The sequence below is a fragment of the Loxodonta africana genome, chromosome 9, assembly GCF_030014295.1.
Source record: "Loxodonta africana isolate mLoxAfr1 chromosome 9, mLoxAfr1.hap2, whole genome shotgun sequence".
Taxonomy (NCBI): domain Eukaryota; kingdom Metazoa; phylum Chordata; class Mammalia; order Proboscidea; family Elephantidae; genus Loxodonta; species Loxodonta africana.
Window position 1 is genome coordinate 47721719 of NC_087350.1, and position 25354 is coordinate 47747072.

The window sequence follows — 25354 nt, forward strand, 5'->3', positions numbered from 1 at the left end:
TGAAATTGCAGCTTGGAGAGTTTGCGTTGCTTGCTCCAGGTGATGCCACTTAGCAGTAGCAGAACACGAATTTGTGCCTGGGCCTGTTAGACTCTATGATCAGACACTCCCCGCCTCATGATGCTGCTTTTCAGCAAGAGACACGATGCGGACATGAGGAAGGAACCCTGTGCCCCTTAGCTTCTGCTGTCCACAAACATTTGTCTAGACACTAAGTATTGCAGGGCCATGGAGAATCGAAGACAGAATGAAACACCAAAGCATGGAATGGAGTCAAAGTGCAAGGAAGCAGCCCCTTCCCTCTAGAAAACACGCCTCTACTCACCTATGAGCACTTCCCACTTTCCATTGGCTTGAGTCACCTCGTAAGCACAACGCATCTCATTCAGGCTCACACCCCCAAGGATGAAAATAATGAGGCGGGGGCCGCTGCGGTACTCCCCAGGGGCCTTATTCTTATGCCAGTGTCCATAGCGGGCACTGAGAGAGAGCAGAAGGGGGAGAGGGAGAGAGAAACTGGTTATGTTTATCTGCACCAATAGCATTTATCACTTTATACCTCAGTGATTTGCCCAAAACAGAGTAGATGCTTAGGAAGTGTTTGTTGAATTGAACAGCAAAGAGCCCTGTGGCCAGGTGGTTAAAGCACTTGGCTGCTAACCAAAAGGTTGGTGGTTCGAACCCATCAGTCACTCCATGGGAGAAAGATGTGACAGCCTGTTTCCATAAAGATTTACAGCCTTGGAAACCCTGTGGGGGCAGTTCTACCCTGTCCTTTAGGATCGCTGTGAGTCGGAATCGACTTGATGGCAAAGGGTTTGGTTTTGTGGGTGGCTGCCAGGAGGAAAATCACTATGAGCATCTGTGTTGTCACCTTGTCACTCTCTAAGACACATGCAGGCAGCAGACAGGTTCCGTCCAGCTTCAGAGTTTGAGATGCTGAGTTCAACAGCGTGCCCTGCATGTCAGTCTTAGAGACTCTACCCTGGAGTGTACATGCTTCTTAGCTTGCCTGGGACACTTTGCTGGCAGGGAGCAGTGATGACAGAGTCCAAGATCTGTCTTCAGGATGATACATTTATTCACTGAAGACACAGGTACTGGGTGCCACATGTGGGCCAGGTCCTGCCCTACACTGAGGGGGCAGACTCAAAGGAGATTCAGCCCATGCCCCCCAAGAGCACATGGTTTGACTGGAGTAGGTGGCGCAAGTGTGGTGGGGAGAAGGAAATTGCTTCGACTTGGTGCTACGATGGAGAAGAGTACAGTGCCATGGGGACAAACACAGGCAAGGGTCACTGAACCCTGTCCAGGCATCACTGTGGAAGGCTTCACAGAAGAGGTGACACCGAGCTGCCTTTTGAAAGACACGCAGGAGTAGCCAGTGAAGAAAGGCATTTCAGCATTGGGGACAGTTCCCCAGAGATGCCACTCTCTGGCCTGGGCTTTCTGCAATAGGTCTTTACTTTGACTCAGAAACCATGAGAGATGGGTTGCTTCCAGGCTAAGAAAATGGGAAAAATAAGAAAAAAATAACAACCAAACAAAAACAAAGGGAGCTGGTCGGTCTAGAGCAAGTCTCCTCTGGATGGTGAAAGGCTTTATCCTTTCTCCTCAGTTTGAGGTTATTAAAGTCACCTTCCAAATCAAGAAGGCACTGTGGGAATTATTGTGCCAACAAAGAGGTTTTCTGTTACTTTCCCTGTGCAACATTGGATATTCTTCTGTCATTGACTAGCCTGGCTGTGGTATTACTTGGAATTTTGTACTTTACTGCAAGGTTGGCAATAAACATTTAGCCTCCACAGCCATCAGAAAGACTGCACAATGCCACCAGAAGGCCTTAGGCGCAGGCCTGGGGGAAGGTCTAAAAGTAAAGACACTAAGAAGGGGCAAGAGGGAAGGGTGGAAAGAGTTTAAGAAGAGGGCACAGAGGTGTATATCGTAAAGAGCATCCATTCCGGGGGCTGCATGTCACACCAGTGTCACAGGCTGCCTTCTCTGGAGCTGGTCGCTCTACTGTCCCAAGCTCATACGTTCAACCTTGACTGTTCTGAAGAACCAAGAAAAGGTCCCGCCGTCAAAGAAAACCAGAGCGGCACCCTGGCTCTCAGGCTGCTGACGTACAGCAGCCCCAGCTCGGGAAAGGTAACAGATGCTACCGGGGGTCAGGAAGGCAAGGGAGGCAGAGAAAAGTATCTGGGGACAAAATGCATCATGTGTATGACAGAGTCCCAGGGACTGGCATATGAAGATGTCATATAGAGAACACCACAGGGAAGGTTTTTGGATGGGTGCAGCAAGGAGAACAAGATGAAGTGTTAGCAAAACACGCCCCTGCAAGGCACCACCATGAGGATCAAGCAAACACACTTGTTGGAGAGCTAGGGACAGAAGTCATGGATCCTTGTCTACTTACGTCTCAAAATTGCAAAATGCCGGAGTATTACCTGGTACATGGCAGAAACCCGATAAACGCGAGGCATCCATATTCCATCTATACTTCCATAAAGAATGAATCGGAGAATGTGACTCTAGGCAGGTAATGTATTCATCCTCTTCTCATTTAATTAATAAAAATATTAATACTATGTGCCAGGGTCTGTTCCAGGCTCTAAGGACACTGCAACAAACAAAACAAACCCAACGCCCTGCCCTCAGGGAGCTGATGTTCTAGCTGGGGGAGACTGACAATAAACAAGGTAGGATAAATACAAACAGTTCACTAGACGGTGGTGCACTCCATGGAGAAAAATACAGCAGAGAAGAGAGACAAAAGTGTTGGAGAGGGAGGTGGCAATTTTGTTTCTTTTCTTTTTTTTTTGGTAACAGCTTTAATGAGATATAATTCACATAGCACACAATTCACTCATCTGAAGTGCACAATTCAATGGTTTTCAGTATAGAGCTGAGCAACCATCACCACAATAGATTTTACAGCAGTTTCATCACCCCAAAAAAAAGCCCCCCATACCCTTTATCAGTGACTCCCCATTCTCTCATTCTCCCCAGCCTCTGGCAATCACTAATCTACCTTCTGTCTCTATAGATTGCCTATTCTGGACATTTCAAATAAACGAAAGCATACAACATGTGTTCTTTGAGTCTGCCTTCTTTCACTTAGCGTAATGTTCTCAAGGTTCATCCATGTTGTAGCATGTATCAGAACTTTATTCCTTTTCATGGCTGAATAACATGCCATTGTGTGGATATACCATGTTTTGTTTGTCCATTCATCCGCTGAGGGACATTTGGGTTGTTTCCACCTTTCAACTATTACGAATAATGCTGCTGTGAACACTTGTGTACTACAATTTTCAACAGGTTGGTTAGGGAAGGTCCAAGAAGGTAATGCTTGATTAAAGACCTGAAGGAGGTGAAGAGGTGAGCCACGCAGATCTATCTGGGGACAGGTAATTTAAGGTAGAGGGGAAAGCAACTACAAGGGTCCTGAGGCAGAGTGGGCCTGGGATGTCTGATGAAAAGAGTGGAGACAGATGTGGCTGAGGTGCAGTGAGTAACAGAAGGAATGAGAGGACTGAGTCGGAGTGGTAATGGGAAGCCAGAGGGTGGGGGGCCTTGTGGGCCACTGAGAAAACTTGGCCTGCACTCTGGGTGCGATGAGACACCACGGGAGGGTTCTGACAGACCATGCCACTTCAAAACAGAATGGCTGCCCAGCTGAAATGCAGCCAGAGATGGCCTCACTTACCAGCCCCTTCTTTGCTCAGGGTTTTCACCTACCTGACAGCGGTGGTACTAAAAGAGGCAGAGGAGCGAGTAGAGATATAAGGATAGTGCTTGGTATCAAGTTTGTCCTCAATAGTATCCTGGAAAGAAAACAGACAGATATTAGGCCTGCCATCTGTTCAAAAAGGGCTGACGAAAACTGAGACAAGATTATTCAAAGTCGGCAAAACACATGGCCAGATTTGCACCACCCAGCACTCCTGTGCCCCTGCTGCCTGTTGCCAGGCGCCGAGCGCAGCGCCTGGCCTGGATGAGGTGCTCAATCACCGCCTGTTACACTGAAATAAGCGTGTAGGTCTGCTCCTCAAGAGAAGTAAAAAAAAATCCCATTCATTTTCTTGCTTCTCTTCCAAATTAGTCTTGTTTTGCTCTTTTACATCCTATGTGAGGTTATAAATGCTGCATTCTGTCCAATAAATTCCTGACACCTGCCATCAGCATTGCAGGAACTGGGCACAGGCAGAATATCTCACGCAGAGAAAGCCTTACACCCTCAGTTTTCCAAGGGTCTCATTATCTGGTGGGTGGTTTCCAGCTATCCACCTCCTTGCTGTCTGGAAATCTACACTCCTCCTAACAGCTACCATGTGAAGCCTACGCTTGTCTCTTTAGGGGCTTGGGGGAGGAGGTAGAAAAGTGGAGCAGAGATTAAAGGAGGGGGTGAGACAGAGGGGTTGGCTTTATCTATTCCACCAACTAAAGACATGTAATTGGTTTCTAGATGTCTTGTGTTCGCCCATCGTTTCGGTTTGTGGGTTTTAAAAATAGGAAGCTGACTTTCTTTATCTATAAAGAAGAGTGGTTTTTCACTCTTTATCTGTATATGTGTACAATTCAACAGGAACACCTGGGTTCTCACCTTAGCCTGCCACAAACTAACTAAGGGATTGTGGGCAAGTCCCTTAATTCTCTGGACCCGTTTTGTTCACCAGTAGAGCGAGGGATCTGAACAGATTATCTCCAAGTCCAACCCCAAAGATGTAGTGGTACAGGACTCAGTGTAGGGTTCCCTCACACTACAAGGAGGAGGAGCGTGACACTATAGGGTTGCTGCAAAGCACTACGCTACACCAGACACACACTGAACCCTGCTGTGAGCAGGGCACTGTGCCGGAGGACATGCCAGTTGAGGGGATAGGATACATGTGGCAGGCATCCGTGTAAAGAGCCTCCCTGACAGATGCTGCAGGAGCTGAGGAGGGCTGCTATGTGCTGGGTCATCAGACAGGAGGGGCGCTGGATGAAAATGATGAGCGCTAACGGTGATTTGGAAGGAAAGCAGGACTCGGGTAGTGAAAGAGAATGGCAAGAATACTCCAGGGTAGGGACTAAGTTTGAAACCAAAGTGCAGATAAAGAAAGATGCCTGACAGGTCCGGTCTGGCTGGCCTGGAGGGCTGAGGGAGGGGAGCAGCAGCAGAAGTTGGAGGGGGCGGAGCTGGGGTCATTTCAGAGGCCTTTCTGTACTTCTGGGGGTGAGGGAGGGCTGCATCACTCAAGGCTGAAGCACCAAGTCACATTCGCGTCCTCTCTCCGTGGAGGCGTGAGTATGTTACTCATCTGATCTTTGGGACGCTGGGATGTGCTGGCTCCTGTGGGGATGGGGTCTCCATCAAGGGGTCTCTATAACATAGGGCTAAATCCTCAAAGACATGAGACACGGACATGGGTCTCGGGGTCTGCACCTGGCAGTTTCTTGAAACTGCTCTGCATAAAACACTCAGGACAAGGTGTGCATTCGTATGAAGGCTGAAAGAGCCTTGGAGACTAGATGCAAATCCCCAACAAAGAAAACCCTGGGGCGAGGGGTCACCACCACCTTACAGCAGGTGACACTAGAACCATCTAGGCCACCAAGTGAAGATCCTGTGCCATGGCTCTCTAACACCATGGCCCCGCTACACCCCTCTCCTCTCACTGACCTCCATGATATCTTTAATAATCGGGGTCCATCGTGAGAGCTGGTAAGTCTGCTCGTTAATGCGTTCCTTCCGCTCTGGCTTGCTCCTGCGGCGCAAAGTGGACTGAAGGCAAACACACGAGGTTAGTCTGAGTCAGAGGACCGCTTAGGGAATAGACGACCTGCTGCTACCAGCAGACTGTCTCCCATGGACTCTCTTCAGAGTCAGCAACGGCCAAAAGTAGTAAGTAAAGAAACTTTTCTCTAGAATAGCCCACAATGTGCCCCTTTTAGGAACCTGGAGCCAACCTGATCGTGAGAAATGACACGTGTAGGTCAGATGTGTAAGTGCCATTTAATTAAAAAAAAAAAGTGGTTTGCTGCCTATTATAGAAAACATTACTTTGGGTGTGATGTATTCTTTGATTTAATCTCAACAGCCTGGTTTGTTTTGAATGAATCATCTCCATTCTTTTGATCCTTCTTGTGAACAAGGAGCTAAAATACCAAACTCCCACTGCCAGGTCCAGGCCGACAGCATGGCTCTGGAACAAAGCTTTTGCCTTTAGGATTCTAGAAAGGTACATTTGCAACTTGAGGTTTATTAGTGCCCTTCTGTGAACTGACCCCTTATAGAAGGCAGGCTCGCAGTGGGGGTTCCTACAGGCGAGGTCCGTAGCAGAGTGCTCTCGAAGACTGCTTAGGCCTCTTCCTTCTCTTCCTCCAGTGCTGGAGTCTCCCACCCACTTCTGGAGAACTCTGCACTGTCTGCACCTCCCAGAGAATCTGCCGTGATTTTGTTCTGAATCCCCACCAGTGCAGAAGACTGAAAGGTGGCAAAACTGCTTGACTCTAAGTGTTTTATTTTCTTCACAGAAGATGCTGTGTCTCAGGTCCCCAAAGGCAAAGCCAGCAGGACCTGAGGATGTGAAGACTGAAGCTGACTGCGATCCTACTTTGGTTTGGTTCAGAGCACAGTTCAGCTTTAATGACGGCATGATTCCTGGATATGCAAGTCTAGGTTACCAGCTTCTTACCTCTGTCTTCGTGAATCCTGACTTTATCTGTTTTCTATTTCTCCATGCTGAGAGTGGGTATATGTGTGCATTACAAACTGCCTTAAATAAGTCAGAGCATAAACAGGTAAAACATGCCAGCTTCTCTGCCTCTCCCATACAGAAAGCTGGCCTGGGGGCTGAGAGGAAGCCCTTACATCAGTGACGATGGGCACGCCGAGGTGGGCCATGTTGGTGATGATCTCACTGTCCTCAGGGGGAATCTGGGCATGCTGGATCAGCTTGTTCAAGTTTTCCTCAGTGATGCCTGAGAGGACAGAAAAACCCAATCACCGAAACCCAGTCATGGCACATGGCAGCATCAGAGGCAGGGTGGGTTTTGGACTTCATGATGCCCCTTCTCTTCTTTAGGATTAGTAGAAATCATTCTGTTGACCACATCAACTTTACTGTGAGATGAGCACAAAATGTGGAGCGAGATTCATTTTTTTTTTAGCATAAAATAAAGAAACTAAGCCAGAAAAGGCTTGTCCAAAGTTAGAAAATCAACACAGACAACACAATTTGGGACCCTCCAGGTCCTACCATCCACTCTAGCCACTCTGTCCTAAGTTGTGACCATCAGCAACGGCTCCTCATGGTCTCTACTGTCTGTTCCCTACTCTAGCCACTCTCTCCTAAGCTGTGGCCACTAGCAGCCACCCCCTCATGGCCTATACCATCTGTTCCCCCTCCTAGCAAAGTCAAATTGGACCAAGAGTCTGAGTACCCATCTTTTGCACAATGGGCACTTATGGGAAACTATGATGTGGGTAAAAACCAGTTATTTAAAGGCACAGATTACAAACGAGATACAAGTGAAAAATATCTGGCAGGTACAGCTCAAAGAAATCCCTATGGGTCAGTCAGCTCTCCCTTTTCTCCCTGGCCCTGCCCTCTTCTATATTTCCCATACCATCTATTAACTTAGAATTACTGGGAGATATTCAGCCTCAGGTTGTGACTGATTTGCCTACATCACGTTTCCAAAAACATAAAGAGCTCCTAGGGTTTTCTTATGTAATGGTACCCTCTTTCCCCCGCTTTCCACATCTTTTAAACTACTAATTTTCCACTTTGTTTCTCTCTCCCAGCTGCCTCATTTTCCCCAAGAAAGGGTCCATTCTCTCCTCTACAATCCCACCATTCCTACCATTCTTCAAAAAGATGTAGAGAAGGATGATACGGATTTTGTCATAAGTGGTGACATTTGCATCCAGCAGAATGGGGACGATGGCTCTCATAGGGTCCTTGATCTTCTCCCCTTCAGCATCTGTGCCCATTGCCAGGTCCTACAGAAAAAACACCTCATTGGCCCCATTTCTGGGGAAAGTCTGGATCTTTAGGAACTATCAGAAAATTGGTGACCCATAAACATTTGGGATTTGTAGCTTGCTCAGAGAAGGTCTTTAAACAAGTACTTCTACTTTCACAATGGTACTATAATTAGGATTACTGTAATTAACATTATTTTGTAAAGCATTAGTGAGAACTGATGAAAGCTTCAGAGTTTCACTTTCCAGAAACAGAAGCCACAATGATTTGCCGTTTTGTTTAAAGGTGAACTGTTTGTTCCCTTCAGGTGAGTGCACCTGTGCACTGCAGCTCCTCAGGTAAAAATTTAATCTTGGTAAATCCTCCAGAGGTACAAAGCCCTGCTGAGGGATCAGGTTTCAAGGGATTTGCTTCCGACATAGGAAAAGCTTTGATACTTTAAGGTGCCTGGCTAGACTCTTTCCATTCTGCTTTTTGAGTTCCGAAGGACATACTTTTTGAGTTCTAATCACTCTAAGAACAGCCTCTCTTTTTAATCTTCCTACCATTGTTTTTTTAAGATGAGGAGAAAAAAAGAAATGGAGGCAAGTGGGGGGCGGGGGGGGGGGTGGGGAGCTCCCAAACCTGCAAATCTAAACCCAGGGATTTGAAGGAAGGAAGGAGGGCAGACAAAAGAACTGAAGATGACAGAGTAAATCTTATTGGTCACCACTTTATGAGTCAACAGGGTCAGATCTATTCTCGACAGGCCAGAGAAAGCAGCACGTTAGTCTCAAGCAAACTGAGAACCGATGTGGCCTTGTTCTCAGAGACACACAGCTACAACTTCCTTTGTAGTTTTTATGGAGGTTTCCTGAAGGCTCCTTTTTTCTCTCAAGATGCCAGGAGTCCATAAAAATTATGATCTCAAGTTAACAGTCTTTTCTGAGTCTAGGTCAGAGGAGGGCTGGACTCATCTCTTAGGCCCTTTACCTCTCAGTCCTACTGCTAGCCTTAATAGACAGTTGGTCAGCAGGACCTGATTCTAATAGTCTCTATACACCAAATTAAATGTAACTAGCTCAACAAATAGTTTTGAGCACCTCTAAAAAAGTTTAAACTTCCAAGGATCAATCCCAAACTCTGCATATTAACTGATTGAGGTACAGTCTACTTACTGGATGGTCAAGTTCTTTTGGAGAGGACACTTCGTGTTTGCCAAGATCTCCTGTGAAACTGATGAATCTTAGCAGGGCTACTTTCTTTTATAGAATAGTCAGTGACATAGGACTGGTCTTACAAGCCCAAGCTAAGGCTATTACACCAAACCAGATGATTTAAACCTTAACTTCGAATTGAAAACTTGAGTTGTTTTCTTCTGTGAAAATAGAGCTATAGCTAAAGCTTCAGAATATTTTAATGCCTCTTTCTTCCCTCAGAAGTTGACCCACAATTTAATAATGTTATCATACTTGAAGAATGTAGTGCCAGGATTAGTGACTCCACACAACACCTCTGAAAAATGTGTCAGCCCTCTTATTTGCATTTTGTAGATGAGAGAAAGAAAGCAGAGAGAAGCAGACACATCAAATAAATCAATGACGAAGATAGAACTCAAATCCCAAACTCTCAGCTTTTAGTCCTAATTGTGATCAATGAGATCTTGAGGTTTTCTGACCACTACCACGCTATCCTCTTTCAGCCTCTAGGTCTCCAAAGCTGGTTCGGCCATGGCAGGAAGAAAACACATTCAGAATATATAATCTAGCCAGCTCTGCCAATGGAGGGCTCAAACTCCATAAATCTCTCTTCGGCCATTCCAGGGAAAACGGAGCCTTCGGAAAGAGTCAGACATGCAAAATCCAAACAACACAGCATTCCAGACTAATCTAGCCCCTACCATTGAGAGTGGAATTGCATTGGCTCCAGAAAGTTGAGACAACGTGAACTAGTAGGCTTTCCCATCTCTACTTCCTATGATTCTGCAGGATGTTGAAGGTCAGACGGTTAAATTCAGCAGAGTCAGTGGACATGGCAGAAGCCTTGCCATGGAAGGAAAATGTCTTACCTGCTCCACTCGGCACAGTTTATCTACGGTGCCTTGGTAATGCTTCATACAGTCCTCAGCAAGGTGCAGGTGGGTGGAATACTAGGAAAAAGCATGAGAGAGTTCATGAACAAGGAATTTACCACCTACTGAGCACCTACTATGTACAAAACACCATGGGAGACACCAAGGAGTCTCTTCTACAGGAGATAAAACGTGTGTACAAGCAGGTGCACAAACATCACAAGGCAGAAAATGTTATGGGTCAGAAGAGAATAAAAAAGAGTTAAAGAGGAAGAAGCCATTTATGGGGTAGGGTAGTATGATGGTTTTACAAATATGCCCACAAATTCTTAGATGCTCCTTCCCTCCAGGAGGTGGAGCTTAATTCCCTGCCCTTGAGTGTGGGCTGGACTTAGTGTGGAGGCAGTGGTAGGTGTGACCTCTGAGATCAGGACATAAAAGGCACGTAACTTCCTCCTTGTGAGGGTGTGCTCTCTCAGCACTCACTCTGAACATGTTGAGAGGACACTCAAGCAGCCCTGTGGAGAGCCCTGTGCTGAGGACCTGAGGCCTCCCGCCAACAACGGGAGATTAGGAAGGATAAAGAGAGAGAAAGATAAACAGGAGAAAAGAAAGTGAGAAGAAATAAGCTGCCTGTCCCAGCCCTTCATTTTTTCCTAATAAAAATTAAAGATGACTAAAAACCTGTGGATTTCAACGAATAAATGAGTGTGGTGAGACTTTTGAGAAGTCTTCTTGAAGATGTTTATACTCACGGTTCCAAATCAACCATTTCGGATCGCCATACCTTGCTGAGCTCTTTCTGGTACTGAGGCATCTTCTTGAGCATCTGGGACAGGTCCCGCATAGTGGTCTACAAGGGAATGAAAGCGTACGGTCTCACTCCAGTGGCTCTGCTCTAATATGTTTGTGCAATGGTGGTGGGAGCAGACAGGGTAACAGCTAGCACCAGACGTCCCAAGGGCAAGCTGTGTAACTAAATGAATCTGCTAAACACAATATTATGTGTGTGCAGATTTCCAGGTCCCTGGCTCAAAAAATTATTCATTCAAACATTGTAATTGTATTATAGGTGGGGAACTGAATTCTGAAGTCTTGCCAGTATGTTTTACTTATTGGACTATAAAGTTATTGAAAGCATAACACTGGCCAGGAAAAAAGGTTTTTCTTCTATACACTGCTTTTCTGCACACTCAACTCAAGCAATCTGAGCATTAAGCTCACATTTCATTCAGGCAGAAAGGCAGTGTTGGGTTCTACAGGGAGAAGGCAAGGACAAGGTCATAAAAAAAAAGGCTGGACTCTTCATGCTGCCTAATGGAATGAGTCTGTTTACTTTCGAACTGTGAGATTCACTTAATTCTATTCATTTATCAGCCAAATATATTGAATTATCACTACATGCCAGGCACCTCTAGAGGTTGAAAATATAAGGGCAGAAAAAAAAATTTCTGCCTTTATGGAGCTTAACATCAAGCAGAAGAGCCAAATAAACAAGCTATGACAGTAGAGTGGCATTGGTACTATGCAAGGGGAGTCATGAGGTTGTTGGGTACACACAGCTAAGGCACTTAAACTACTCTAGGGAGGGTATCGGGGATGGTTAGGAAATAATGTCTAAGCCCAAAGAACCAGTAGGTAACAAGGCAAGGGCCAGAGGCAAGAGAAACTTGGCATGGCTGGGGTAAGGGGAAGTAGGGGCAAGAAGCAGGGAGACAGAGGTGAGACTGAGAGAAAGGGCTGTGGGGCGTCTATGAGTGGGAATTTATTTTAGGGAACTGGGAAGTCATTAAATGGTTTTAAGAGTGGAAACAACCTAATCAGAGATGCATTTTTGGAGAGTTCACTTCCCTTGGGTAAGGTGGGTATGCAACCTCTGATAAGAACTCAAAAGGAGAATCTTAGGTAAGTGAAGTTATGAATTTTAATTCTATTGTAAGCTGAAAAAAAAAAAAAAAGGTTTCATAGCCCTTCTGGCTTAAATGAATCATGAAGCAAAGAGTAAATATTCGTCCCCCAAATTTACAAAAAGAAGCTCTCTGCTGACATGTTGTGGGGTTGTTAACTAATGTCATAAAACAATATGTGTACTGTTTAATGAGAAGCCAGTTTGTTCTGTAAACCTTCATCTAAAGTACAATTAAAAAAAAAAAAAAGCTCTCTTAATACAAAAGATGGGGGCTCCAGATCTGAATCTTGAATAAGACAAAAATGACATTAAATGAAGACAGGGGTATCATCTCCCTAACCCTGCAGTCCTGTCCTGAGGAGGCATCCTCCCTGCTCCTAGAGGGAATAGATGGATTAACTTAAAGGGCATCTGACCATGGCTATAGATTTACCTTGTCTCCAGTATTCATTCTCTTGCTAGAAGAAAAATCTTTCAGAGAACGGGTGACCTCCCTGTAAAACAGAAGGAAGCAGTTAAGTTTCAAAGCAACATCAAGTGACTCTACGTGGATGCTACATAAGTAATGCAATATTTTTCCTTTAGGAACATGTGGCGATTTTCCTGCCAGTAAGGTATGCATTTAAAGTGATTTTCTAAGAAAAGAGAAAGTTCTACATAGTTTTTCTAATATTCTAAACCAGTGGTCTCCAGAGTGCAGTACACTAGATGATTCAAGAGGAAGAGAAGAAAATATAAGAACATTCTACTCATATTGATTTTACCTTTTCCTTTTCACATTTATGTTTTCGTGTATGATATAAAATATATGCATTAGTATAAGAAAGCATACATTTAATTCCTAAATCAATTTAAATACTGGAAATGTGAGCAACAGTTTTCAAAGCTGAGTGATCAAAAAGGTTTGGAGACCACTTTTCTAAACAACAGAACCATCCACGGCTCTCACTCTTCCTTGTGAATCTTCCGAGGGCATCACCAACTCAATGCAGTAGAATGCGTCTTTCCGCAATAGCAGAATTGTCATCTATAGTTTGAAAGTCTTATAATGATGTCTTGGTATTAGAAACATAGGGCAACATCATCAGAGTAAGGTACAGTTCAGTACAGAGATATCACCTTTTGCTCAGACATTTTAGGTATGATAGCAGGTAAGGAAGTTGAAATACCAGCTATATAAAAGAAAGTCTCATTGTATGTAGTGGGGTCTGAATCTTTCAATGTAATAAATTGACTTTAAGTGTTTCATATTTATAAAGCACTTTGCTGAGAGACCTACAAATGCTTTCCAAAAATCCTAAAAGCAACCCTAACAGAGAATGGATTTTCTAACTTTGCCAAGTTGGTCTAACTCAAGCTCAGAGAACAGAGGAATGTATCAATACTGGTTAGCATGCTGGCAGCTCCCCCATCCGCTGATCAGCTCCCGCCAAGCTGCCCAGAGTAGACACATCAACAGGGACTGGGGACAAAGGTCTAACCCGGAGGAACCGGGGGAGAGAGCGCTCTTACTGGGACACCTCCGCGATGTGCTTGTGACGCAGTGCTATCCAGAGGTCATCGTCCTCGTCCAGCAGCACTTCCTTCACCCGTGCCTCTCCGATGCCGCTCGTCTCGTACCTGGAGAGAACACGTGACTCAGGTAGACGGTGCTGCCCCATAAAATTCACCTGCTCCTCTTTGGGTTGTGAAGAGGAAGCTCGTGGTCCTCGGCAGACGATGTTTACGTGAGTGATTTCACGATACACCGCCTGACCCTTGGATGTCACTCAGGTCTGCTGTATCAGCTCGAGCGAGCTGCAATTCCTTGAAATTTTGTTTTAAAATCCCAGGGTTGGTGAATAGGAGCTCCACCAGGGCCACACAGTACAAGGCATGAAGTCCGGTTATACGTGGCTTCTTGTTAAAGGGGAAAGGCAAAGATCGTATTTTTTCCTCTCTGGGAAGGGGACTGGGTGCTATCCGCAAATGTGTGGTACTGAAATACAGTAAAACCTGCGAATGCCAGAACCTGTGTAAGGTGGCAACCTGTCAGAGAAGAAGAACTCAAATATTTTTCACTGAGACAGGGCGGTAGAAAAGTGGTAAGACTGCACCCTGTCAATGGTGGAAAACTCGTGAGACCCAGAAAACAAGGCAGTCCTGCAGAGTGTCGGCTTTGGCAGGTTTCCCTGTAGCTTCAGCAGCTACCTGCAACAGGCTCTCAGTATATTTTCACACGTGAAATCTCTAACATCTAGAGGAAAGCAAGAATTAAAACACTGAAAAGGAAAAGAGCTGAGACTCCCTAACATTTCTAAAACCTTCACTTTGAAACCACTGTCTTTATGGTCATTAACATAAAATAAATGACATGGGAACAATCTGTCTATTTTCACAAAAAGGAAAATGAGTTTTTAGAAACTGGATTTACGATGGTTGCTACCAAGAAAAATGCCCTTTTTAATGAAGAAAAAAACAGCTCCTCTGAAAAGAAAGCTCAGAAACTCCTGTTGATATATTTTATCAGTATCACATTTCATGATCTGTAATTTAAAAAGTGTAAACTGTAAGTAAGATACCAAAGGCGCGGGGTGGGGGGGGGGATCAATGTAGTAACACATCCAAGTGAACTAGAACTGATGCGACCTGAAGTGTGAACTAAAGAGCTGAAGTTCTTGCTCCTCCCCTGAAAAGGCGCATGAGTTCTGGCTAGAAATACCATGTGGATTTTGGGAACTCACAGAAAAGTCTGCAGATTGTGAAGGCTGTACCAATACACCTGCTTTTCCTGGGATTAAATATGCCCTTTTTGAGTTAGGGAGTGCTGGTGGCACAGTGGTTAAGAAGTTGGCTGCTAACCAAAGGGTCAGCGGTTTGAATCCACCAGTCTCTCCTTGGAAACCCTATGGGACAGTTCTACTCTGTCCCATAGGATCACTATGAGTCAAGATTGACTTGATGGCAATGGGTTTTTTTTTTTTTTTTGAGTTACAGATATTTTTGGTACATTTACAAAGCCGCAGTATCTCTGAGGTCTGTAACACTATACTTACTTGTACACATCATTTTCAATAGGCAGCAGGTCGTAACTCATCGCCTGGAAAGTCAGTTCATGAAGTACAGGGGAGCTGGGGTCAAAGCCCCGATCCAGGATCAGGAGCTGGGAGCGTGCCTTGTCTGGGCCCTGGGAAGGAAAGAGGGAGACGCTTTCACAAGGCACAGTGCACAGCTCCAGCTAGTGTAGCTCCTCTTGTAGGAAGGGGGAACAGGAAGTGAGTTCTGAAGTACAATCCTACCAAAATGGCACCAAGTTTATGGCTCAACAAGAACACCAATGAAAACCATGTTAGAATCCAATGTTTCTACTTTATAACAAGGGTCCTTTGGAGCAGACAGGAAACTGTGGCTAGGGTTGAAAGTGAGTAGGAGAGCAGTGCCTAGGTTCAGCTACAAACAGGGTGACCAACCATCCTAGTTTGCCTGGGGCTGAGGGGGATCCCAGGACCCAGACTTTCAGTTTTAAAACCAAGATAGTGATGAAACAGTTCTGTATCTTGATTGTAGTGGTGGTTACATGAATCCATACGCACAAAGAATTCATAAAATGCATGATAAAATTACATAGGAAACTCCCCCCCCGCCCACATACTCACAAATGAATTCATGTAAACACTACTGAAACCTGAATAAGGTCTGTAGATTGTATCAGTGTCAATTTTCAGGTTTTGTATTATACTCCTGAGGAGTTTCCCGAGACACAGAATTTGCCATGCTAAAACTGGGAAAATTCCAGGCAAACACAGACAAGTTGGTCACCCTAATTACATTGAAGAGAGTGTGTCACCTGCCGGGAGGGCTTTGAGAATTTCACTAGAGGCCTATACTCAAGAAAAGCAGCACCCCCATGCACTCTGTGAGCAGTGGACCTGAGCTGTCCTCAGGGCTGTCGTACAAACACTACAGTCATCTGGCAAGAGAAACTCGTGGTCTAAGTCCAGGCTTACCTCCCCCATTGTCGGGTCATCAGCTTTATAGGCATCAAGCTTGTCCTGGATTAGCTGAGCCAGCAAGGCATTGTCTTTGTATTCCCTGACAAAGGAGAAGTGACAAAGAGTGAACTGCCCACGCACCCAAATGATGTCACTGATCTGATCGCCCCCAGGGAGGAAGGCAGGATGATGCAGAGAGGGTCAAGGGAGATGTGAGCTTTATCTGTTGTGGTTTTTTTTTTTTTTTTTTAACAATGAGAGTATATTTATATATTACATGTGAAATTAAAAGAGGGAAAATAAAATACTTAGCTCAGTGCCTGGAACAGAAAAAGTAATTTTGTAGTTTTTTTTTTTTTTCCTTAAACTATTTAAATGGAAATAGAATGGCCTTCCAGCCTCAGCTAAACATGAACAACTATACTTCAGCAGGGGGCCCCACCTTTCATCCTCTCCCAACATCAGGCTGCCTGAGCCTAACCCTCCTGACCCTCACTTCCCTCAATTCAAATTCCCTTGGGTCTTGTTTTGTTTTGTTGGTAAGTGACATATCTGCCAGCATAGTCAGAAAGATAAAAGTGAGAACCTTTGACCTTTTCCTAAAGTCAAGCTTGACAACATATCCTAGGGCTCCCTCTGACTTTATATTGTGTGGCTGCTGCCCACCATCCTGCCAGCCTCAGTGCTAAAGCAGCTCCACAGCCAGCTAGATCTATCCCTTTCGTGTATGTGCTCCAACCTTCCATTACTCTGTCAAGAGATACAGCCTTGGCCCCCATTTCTTAACTTCCACCAGGTCATTTTTAGTGAACACCAACAATGGAGTGAGGCCAGGCACTGGGGCAACAATGAGGGAGGAGTTTTTCTAAGGCTAAAAGCTCTAGTAGATAATGAGGCAAGAAGGACAAGTGTAGCAGATGATCCTTGGCACCATGATGCTCTGAACGTCTAGAGGCAGCCTTAACTCCTCCTGACCTACCTCTCTCAGCAGTGCCTGAGTTCCACCGAGTCTACCTCTGCATTCTCTCTGATAGGTCCTGGCCGCCTACCCCCATTCCCATCACTCTAACTTCAGGCTCAACTTCCTCTGGCAGTGGCCTCCTGCTTAGCCTCCCAATGTCTGGTCTCTCCTTGCTCTGGCTCCTGCTCACCACTCTGATCTTCAAGCTCCCAGAGCACTGCTTTCACTCCCCTATCCAAACCCCCAAAGGTTTCCCAATTATAACCAAATTAAGGACATAATACCAAATCTGGCATCCCAGGGCCTCCAGAAATGACTTCATCTCATACATTGCTCTTCACAAACACTGTGGTGGACTACCGATCCCGCGTAAACTTGCCCTGTGTTTTTCCCAGCTCCACACTTTTGCTCAAACCAATGGCAAGAGCAAAGTATCCACACGAAATGCCCTCCTCTACTCATTGATCTATTGAAACCATTACCTATCCTTCAAGACTCAGCTCAGATGTTGCCTCTAGATTGAAGCTGTTCTTGATCCTGCCGGCTTAAAGGACCCTCTCCCTACTCTGGATCCCCCAAGCCTTAGCTTGCATTGTTCTACGGCACTGGTCTCATGGGGTCTATATCATAGCTGCTTGTCTGCATATCTCACCTACCCTCCCAGATCAGGGACTTCCTAAGGAAGGGCAAGGACTGTGTCTTCATCTTTGTGTCCTCCCCAGGACTTTGCAAAGAGCAAGTAGGTGATGAATGAATGACTTCATAAGATCGAAGGAATATATCCTTTATAGAATTATTTCCTGATTTTGTTTTACATTCAAACATCTCCTGCTGCAAAGATATTTTGTTTTTCAAACAAGGCTAAAAAGAGATTAAAAACTGAAGGAAACCTGGGTTGTGATTACACAGGGGTTCACATTTTAGCTATTCAGTAACTGAACATACATATTCTATGCTCTTTTCTATATGTGTACTATATTTCACAATAGAATTTTAAAAATAACAAAAGCATTGGAAGAATAATTTTCAGTGAGAGAAGTTTAACTCTTGACCCTCTTGAGACAGCTTTCAGAGGAACCGTAGGGCCAGAAGAAGTGGCAGGGACAGACATATGGAATGCCACTCAAGGCAGACTGGTGTGCTGCCTTACCCCCGATACCGCACGGCTGGGTACTCCTTCAGGGTGGCACAAAGGGTTGCGATCTGCTCTGCCAGGCGCTCTAGTATAGGATTCTTCATCTGAGCCTTATGGGGACTGTAGAAGCTTTGGAAAGAGTCAGCAGAGTCCAAAGAATACACCTGAGGAGGGGAAAAAATACATACGGTGTTTACATCCAGAATGATAGGCTGTCAGACTTTTTCCAGCCCAGGTAGTGAGTCTACAGAACATGTTTTCCTGTATTCCACAAATACCTGTTGAGGGTCTACTACATGCCAGGCCCTGCGCTAAATAAACGCTTGGGAGGTATTAGTGACCAAATCATACATATATACATCCCTGTCCTCCAGCAGCTTGCAATCTAGTAGGGGAACATGGGCAATAAACATAATGAAAAAGTAAATTTTATGGTGTGAGAAGCCGGTTAAGCGTATGAGGAAATGACAGAGTAGGGAAAAAATGCCCAGGAGGGCAGGGTGGGGAGGATGCTAGGCCTCATTTAGAAGGTGACTGTTTTAGCAAGGACTTGAAGGAGGTAAGGAGTTTATTACCAGTGAGGGGCCTTTCATGTGGAGAAAATGGCTAGTGCCAAGGCCCTTAGGTGGGAGGTGCCTACAGTGTCTGAGGAACAACGAAGTGGCCAGGAAGAGAGTAGGAGAGGAGGTTAGTAAGACCTGTTAGGCCATTATAAGTTTAGTTTTAACAAATAAAGGATAAGCTAGAATTGCACTGTGACTAAGTGCAAATAAAGATGGATTTAACGATAGTCTTTCCTCAGTAGTATGGGCTAAGTGTTTATCTTTTTCTTTCTTTTTTGGAGGGGGGGAGGGAGTTGTTTGGAAGTTTAAAATGCCCCTTAAACTGCTTAGTCTACCAGGATCTCATTTACATAAACTGCCTTGATCTTTCAGAAAACCCGAGGTTAAAAAAAAATATTTATTACTTTTAAAAATATCTGAAATATACTCTTCAGACATGGATTGGACTGGACAATGGGTTGGAGAGGGATGCTGGTGAGGAGTGAGCTTCTTGGGTCAGGTGGACACTTGAGACTAGGTTGGCATCTCCTGCCTGGAGGGGAGATGAGAGGGTGGAGGGGGTTAGAAACTGGTGAAATGGACACGAAAAGAGAGAGTGGAGGGAGAGAGTGGGCTGTCTCATTAGGGGGAGAGTTAATTGGGAGTGTGTAGTAAGGTGTATATGGGTTTTTGTGTGAGAGACTGACTTGATTTATAAACTTCCACTTAAAGCACAATAAAAATTATTTAAAAAATATATCTGAACTATAATAGGGTTGAATATGCTAAAGCTGGTTTTTGTTCAGTCCAGATTGTGACAGGGCTCACACAGAGAGACAAAATGTACTGCCCGCTAGCAGGGAATAGGCTTTAGGCCAAATGAGAAAGGAAAGAGACTGCCTTTAGGCACTATTTTTTTTCCATCGCTCTTTATCTAAGAATAAGTAGCTCTTTGGTGCCTAGAAGCTGATGTATAAAGACCCGATGTGCCACAATCATCTTTTATCTCCATAAAATACATTAAAGTGCTATTGTTTTTGTTTGTTTATTGGGGGGAAACATTTTAACAAATCTTAAAATAATAAGATATAACTTTTATATCTTCTCTCACAAATGGCTTCACCTTTACCAGTTTAAGAACTTTGTTTTTTTCCAGGGAGGGCTGTTTGCTCTTGCTGCATTTGGCACTGGAAGTGTTAATGGCTAATGACGAAGGCTGCCATCTGTTCTCTCAGCACATGACAAGCTGAGGTTATCTCTACATGAAAACAGTCTCCCTTGCACCAGATGGGTATTGTCTCATTCCTTCCCCTCCTCTCCTCCGATGATCTTTTCTGATTGGCTTCTTTCGGTAATATTCAAGGAGTCAGCCGATAGGAGTGGACACTGTGAGCAAGCATGAAATGCGCACAAGGAAAGGCACAACACCTGACCAAAAATTCAGAAATAACTGGAGAGTGAGATGGGAGCATGAGGTAGATCCCTAAGGAATACTGTTTCCGTTACATAAGCATCCACTCACAACACATCACTCAGCACACTTGGAATATGATACCTTCCCTAATCTACTCTCTTTACTAAACCCCTACCCTCCTCCTACCACCTCTGAGAATTTGCCAGCATTCTTGATAGAATAATTAGGATGCAGTCAGATTTTCTATGTACTCCCTATTCAGACTCACCTGGGATTCATATGGGAGAAATGCAATGTTGATTTCGGTCAGAGTTTTGATGACCTTCGCTGCTCGAGATTTTACCAGCTCATTGAACAGGGCATCTGGACAAGCTGCAAGAATGACAAGACAGTAGGCTTTCCTGTCGACTTGCTGGTTCATTTTAAGCCTGCGCATGTCCAGTAGACTCTATTTTATTAGGATTTTTAAAAGGCAACTAGACTGTTCATTCCATCACACGCTATCCAGTACCTCCAGGGAGTAAAAGGAATGTGAAACTACCACAAGACCTTGAACATGTAAGAGGAACAATTGGCAAGAGATAAAGATTTAGATATTAGGAGCTAATAAAATTCATTTTCTCACACCAAGGGAACCTAAAAAAAAAATGAAAAACTGAAGAGATAGAGAAAGGAAAAGGTTTGCAATATAAACCAGTACCATCCATCTAACATGCTTATGATAAATAAAATAACTAAAGAAAAACAAAACCACTGGGAAACATGAAGCAGGCATTCACCCTTCCGAACCTCTAAGGAATCCAGCAGCCAGAAGGCTCACTTGGAGGTGGTGTCTGTGACTTTTAAGACTCTCCTGGGCCCAACAAATGGCTTCAGACTCCAGAAATGTGTTGTCAGTTTATTATTAGTAATACTGTTTACCTGATGTCTTTGTTACCCATATTCAAAGACTATGAAATCATTCTTTGCTATAATTTTCCATTTTCTTGGAGGTGAGTTTTTTTTCTAGACAAAGAACACTCTAGAACTGTTACTGTTGTAGTCTCCTTAGCTATCCAGGTCTGCTCATCTCTGTTATTAACAAAGATCAACCAAGATGCTCCTCCCACTAGGTTCCATGCACAAAGTCCCTATGAAAGAAGAAAACTAATTCCAGGACAAGCATGCAGGTTCTATCTGATACAAAGACCACCAGACTGGAATATATTTGTAGCTGAAAAACTGGTGGAAATACACTACAATTCACAGTGATAATTGGAAGTGTATTCAGTGAAATACCAAGGCTAGCATTTTTCTCAGTATTAAACCCTTCAGTCCTAAGAAGAGGTGCTTGGTGTGCTATTTTTCATCAAGAAGGACTACATGGCCTAGTAGGTTTGTATTTGTGCTTATTTTTATCTCATGTAATTTATCTTCTGAAGAGAAAATAACAGATTGGGACAAACATAGCAACAACCTGTTTCTTCCCTATTGATCTGACGTGGTTTGGGTTAAGCCTCGCTGTGCAGAACACGAACTCAGGACAGCAGAGGGGAAAACCTACGCCATACTTACAGTCAGTGAAGAAGACATGAGCAGCCCGGTATTTAGCAGTCGGTGGGTCTTTAAAGTCACTGATAAGAGAGTGTACAGACTGTAAAAAGGGAAAAAAAGAAGGACTGAATCCAACTCTAGAGGCAAACAAGACCCTATTCCTGAACTGAACTAAATACAAGCTGGCTTCAAGTTAATTGCACAAAATAGCAGGGGGTTCTTGATGTGTAATTCTTCGCCCCCCCCCCCACCGCTCTAAATCTTATTTATTTTGTTGTTCAGAATATACAGAAGAAAACAGATACCCGTTCAACAGTTTCTACATGTACAACTCAGTGACATTGATTACATTCTTCCCATTGTACAGCCATTCTCACCCTCCTTCTCTGAGTTGTTCCTCGCCCGTTAACATAAACTCACTGCCCCCTAAGGTTCCTATCTAATATTTTGGGTTGCTGTTGTCAAATTTGATCCCACACAGATAGTTCTTAAAAGAGCATAAAGCTCAAGGGAAACTTTTTTTTTACAAGTTAAGTTAAACTACTGCTCGGTTTTAAGTAGACTTCAGGGTGTATTTTTGGTTTAAGGTTTAACGATTATCTCAGGGCCAACAGTTTCAGGGGTTCATCCACCCTGCTTGGTTCCAGAATTGGTGTGTACTTCTAATACTCATGTTTGGCCATAACTTAGTTCCGAGGGCTGACAGTTAGGACTCTTTCAGAGTTCAGATGAAGCAAGGCCTGCTCTGCTCATCCAGAATGACAATTTCAGTTCTCGGGAGCCACTATAACTCAGCTTCCCTAAGAAGAGATCTACAAAAGAGGAAACGTGTCAGAAATCTTCCAGGAGATTCATACTGATGAATTCTGGCAACTCAGATACAGCTGCAAGAACTGACATGTGAGCCAATTTTCAAAAGTGAAAAAAATGGGTGTGAAAACTGAGGGAATTTATATAGATTAAAAGAGACCAAAAATATTTAGCAACCGAAAGCAAGCAGGTAAACATTGTTTGGAAGCTGATTTGAACTAACCAACTGTAAAATATATCTATATTATATATAGATACAGTTTTTTTTTTTTTTTGGACTTTATTGTACTTTAGATGAAGGTTTACAGAACAAACTAATTTCTCATTAAACAGTTCATACACATATTGTTTTATGACATTGGTTAACAACCCCACAACATGTCAACACTCTCCTTTCTTGACCTTGGGTTCCCTTTTACCAGCTTTCCTGCCTTACCAAAGTTCTGGAGGTGAATCGCTAATTAGATAAAGTGGATCTCCTACCCGGAGAGGGGAGTGCAAAGGGGAGAACTAGAACAATTCAGGGCCACGGAAAGCCAACACTGGCTTTGTGCACAGTTGTTGTTTTTCAAGAAGTTTAATACACTTGTCACTCCTCACTGCGCCCTGCCCTCCCCTCCATTCCCCATGTGTGAATTGTACGCTTAAAAAGAGCAGTGTGTTAAATGCGTGCTTAACCTAAAAATGTCAAGCATTCGGTGCCACACAGATACCACGTTGGCATGTTAACCCAAGCCAATGCTCTTCTCTGGTGGAGGGTTTACCTTCTCAGAAGGAGTGATGAGGTACACAGCCTCCAGGCTGGGGAGTGGTTCTCTGCGCTTGTTGATATCTTCTACAACTAGACAACAAAATATCAGCCCATAGTGAATAAGATAAGGTAACTGGTGATCATAAAGCTAGAAGCAATATAGACAGGCCACCTTCAGACTGGCATGGATAAAAATCTACAGGGGCAAAAACTTCCGTAAAGTTTCCACATTCCTTGGACGTGAACTCCACTGTCTCACAACATTATTATGTTGGAAAACCTGAAATCTTATCACCCTGAATACTTCCCATTTGCCACTTCAGTTTAAGTAAATCCCTTGATCTCCTCTGGGAGAAAATGGAAAATGCTACGCCATTCTGTTAAGAACAGTTCTTTTGCCTCTTCCTTTAGCTTTTTCTCATCTGTTCTAAAAAAAACTCCATTCATTCTGAATTTCCATGTTGAGTTTATTTGTCAACGGTTGGATAGTTTTATCATTTTCCTCTGGATAGAAAATGAAGTCATTCCAAATACATCCTCTATATAATACGAAATACTATATTTTGTTAAGATTAAACATTATATTTTCTGAAAGCAAATTATAGGCTTTCATTTGCTTGTTTCCCTTAGGGTATGCCAATTACTTTACCAGCAGGAACAGCTTTTGGGATAATCATCATCTTAACAATCATGTGAGAAAGCTTAGATGCTGAACCTACACTGCACTGTCTGGGTATGGAGAGAGCAATACAAATGCATGTCCACTGCTCCTGTGCAGAGGATTTAGGCAAATAAAAGCATCACTTTGAAAGTATCCCTTGCAACATTTATAAAGGCTTTTTACTCCAAATAGTGTTCAAATTAATACCAAATTCCTCAACCATCTACTTTATCAGTGGTTATAAAATTTTGAATTTCACTGGCCAATAATCCTTAACCTAAAAAACTGTTTTTAGGATTCGATATAGAGTTGCTAACTTTTATTTTGCCAAGTAAGGGCGTTTTTTAAAGCTTCCTTTGGGGTAGGGAAGAGTGTGTGTGTGTGGTGGGGCAGAGCTAAGTCCTCATCTACCATAGGAAGTCAATAGATAATGTCTAATACTGATAAATCAAGAGATAATAGTACAAGCATTTATGAAATAATGAAAATATAACCAGAAGAAAGAGCAAAGTGGCTGTCTCTGGGATGGTGGACTGTGGAGGTTAGGGGAGAAGGGGATGGGGCAGGGGATTGATGCTTCTCTGCTATAAGCTAGCGAACTCCATTTGGCTTACTTTCCCCTTAATTTTTTTTCATTTGTTGCTTTGATAGAGAAAAATAGTTTTAAAAATTCAGTAATAAATATAAGTTTGAAAGCTCAAAACAGGGGCAAGCCTGGTCTTAAAAGCCAACTTGGGTCACTGAAGGACATAGAAGTCACACTAAAAATGCTGTACTTCATTTAAAGGATTATGCTTCTGGTGGTACATAAACTGGACTTGGAAATTTGTTTTTAAAAAATTAAGGAATAAAAAAAAAAGAAAGAAAAAAGGACTCACACCCAAGGTGTGACTGTGCAATATATACATACTTCACATAGAATTTAATCAATTAAAAAAATCCACAATATAGTATCACCATAATTTCACAATTTAAGGACATGTTAACACCAAAGAATAAGAGGACATAATTTTAAGGGACAGACACATTCAAAAGAAAGCCTAAAACATAAACATACAAATAATTACAAAGCAAACGCCGGTATAACCACTATCCCGGTTAAGAAACTGAGCCCAGCAAGCACTGCATAAGTACTCTCGCCCCACCCCACCTGCCCCTCCCCAGTCACAACTTCCTTCCTTCCTTCCTCCTGAGGTAACAGACATCCTGACTTGGTCACATCCTTGCTTCTCTTTATGATTTTATCACCTCTCTCGGCATTCCAAAACAATATAGTCTAGTTCTGCCTGGTTTTGAACTTTAAATGTTTTGAACGTTTTTAAATGAAGGCATACTGTCTCTTGCTTCTTTGGCACAACATTATGTTTATCAGGTTCGCTCCTATTAGTGTGAGTAGTCAGAGTTCGTTCATTTTCACTGCTGTACAGCAGTCCACTGTGTGACTACACCGTAATTTACTTAACCACTCGACTTTTGATGGACGTTTTGGTTGCTTCCAATTTGGGGCTACTATGAACAATGCTCTGTGAACATTCCTGCACACATATTCTGAGCGCACATGTCTGAGGTTCTCTAGGACACACATCCAACCGGAGGTTTGTTGGCTTATAGGGTATGCATACCTTCAACTTTATTAAA

General features: G+C 43.7%; 1 protein-coding gene across 2 annotated transcripts in view; it reads right to left on the reverse strand.

Annotated features, from left to right (window-relative positions):
- The window catches only part of STXBP1 (syntaxin binding protein 1), an 83600-nt gene that overhangs the window by 9384 nt on the left and 48862 nt on the right, over nucleotides 1-25354 (reverse strand). The window contains exons 4-18 of one of the 2 annotated variants that reach the window (XM_003407716.4): nucleotides 23069-23145; nucleotides 21516-21594; nucleotides 20230-20333; nucleotides 18021-18169; nucleotides 15925-16009; nucleotides 14974-15104; nucleotides 13451-13558; nucleotides 12372-12432; nucleotides 10817-10882; nucleotides 10027-10107; nucleotides 7858-7996; nucleotides 6863-6972; nucleotides 5672-5773; nucleotides 3745-3830; nucleotides 326-480 (exon numbers count right to left, since the gene is read on the reverse strand). In XM_003407716.4, the coding sequence (XP_003407764.2) occupies nucleotides 326-480; nucleotides 3745-3830; nucleotides 5672-5773; nucleotides 6863-6972; nucleotides 7858-7996; nucleotides 10027-10107; nucleotides 10817-10882; nucleotides 12372-12432; nucleotides 13451-13558; nucleotides 14974-15104; nucleotides 15925-16009; nucleotides 18021-18169; nucleotides 20230-20333; nucleotides 21516-21594; nucleotides 23069-23145 (1533 nt within the window). The remainder of the gene's footprint in view (nucleotides 1-325; nucleotides 481-3744; nucleotides 3831-5671; nucleotides 5774-6862; nucleotides 6973-7857; nucleotides 7997-10026; nucleotides 10108-10816; nucleotides 10883-12371; nucleotides 12433-13450; nucleotides 13559-14973; nucleotides 15105-15924; nucleotides 16010-18020; nucleotides 18170-20229; nucleotides 20334-21515; nucleotides 21595-23068; nucleotides 23146-25354) is intronic. The other variant, XM_010587611.2, reaches the window with a different exon arrangement.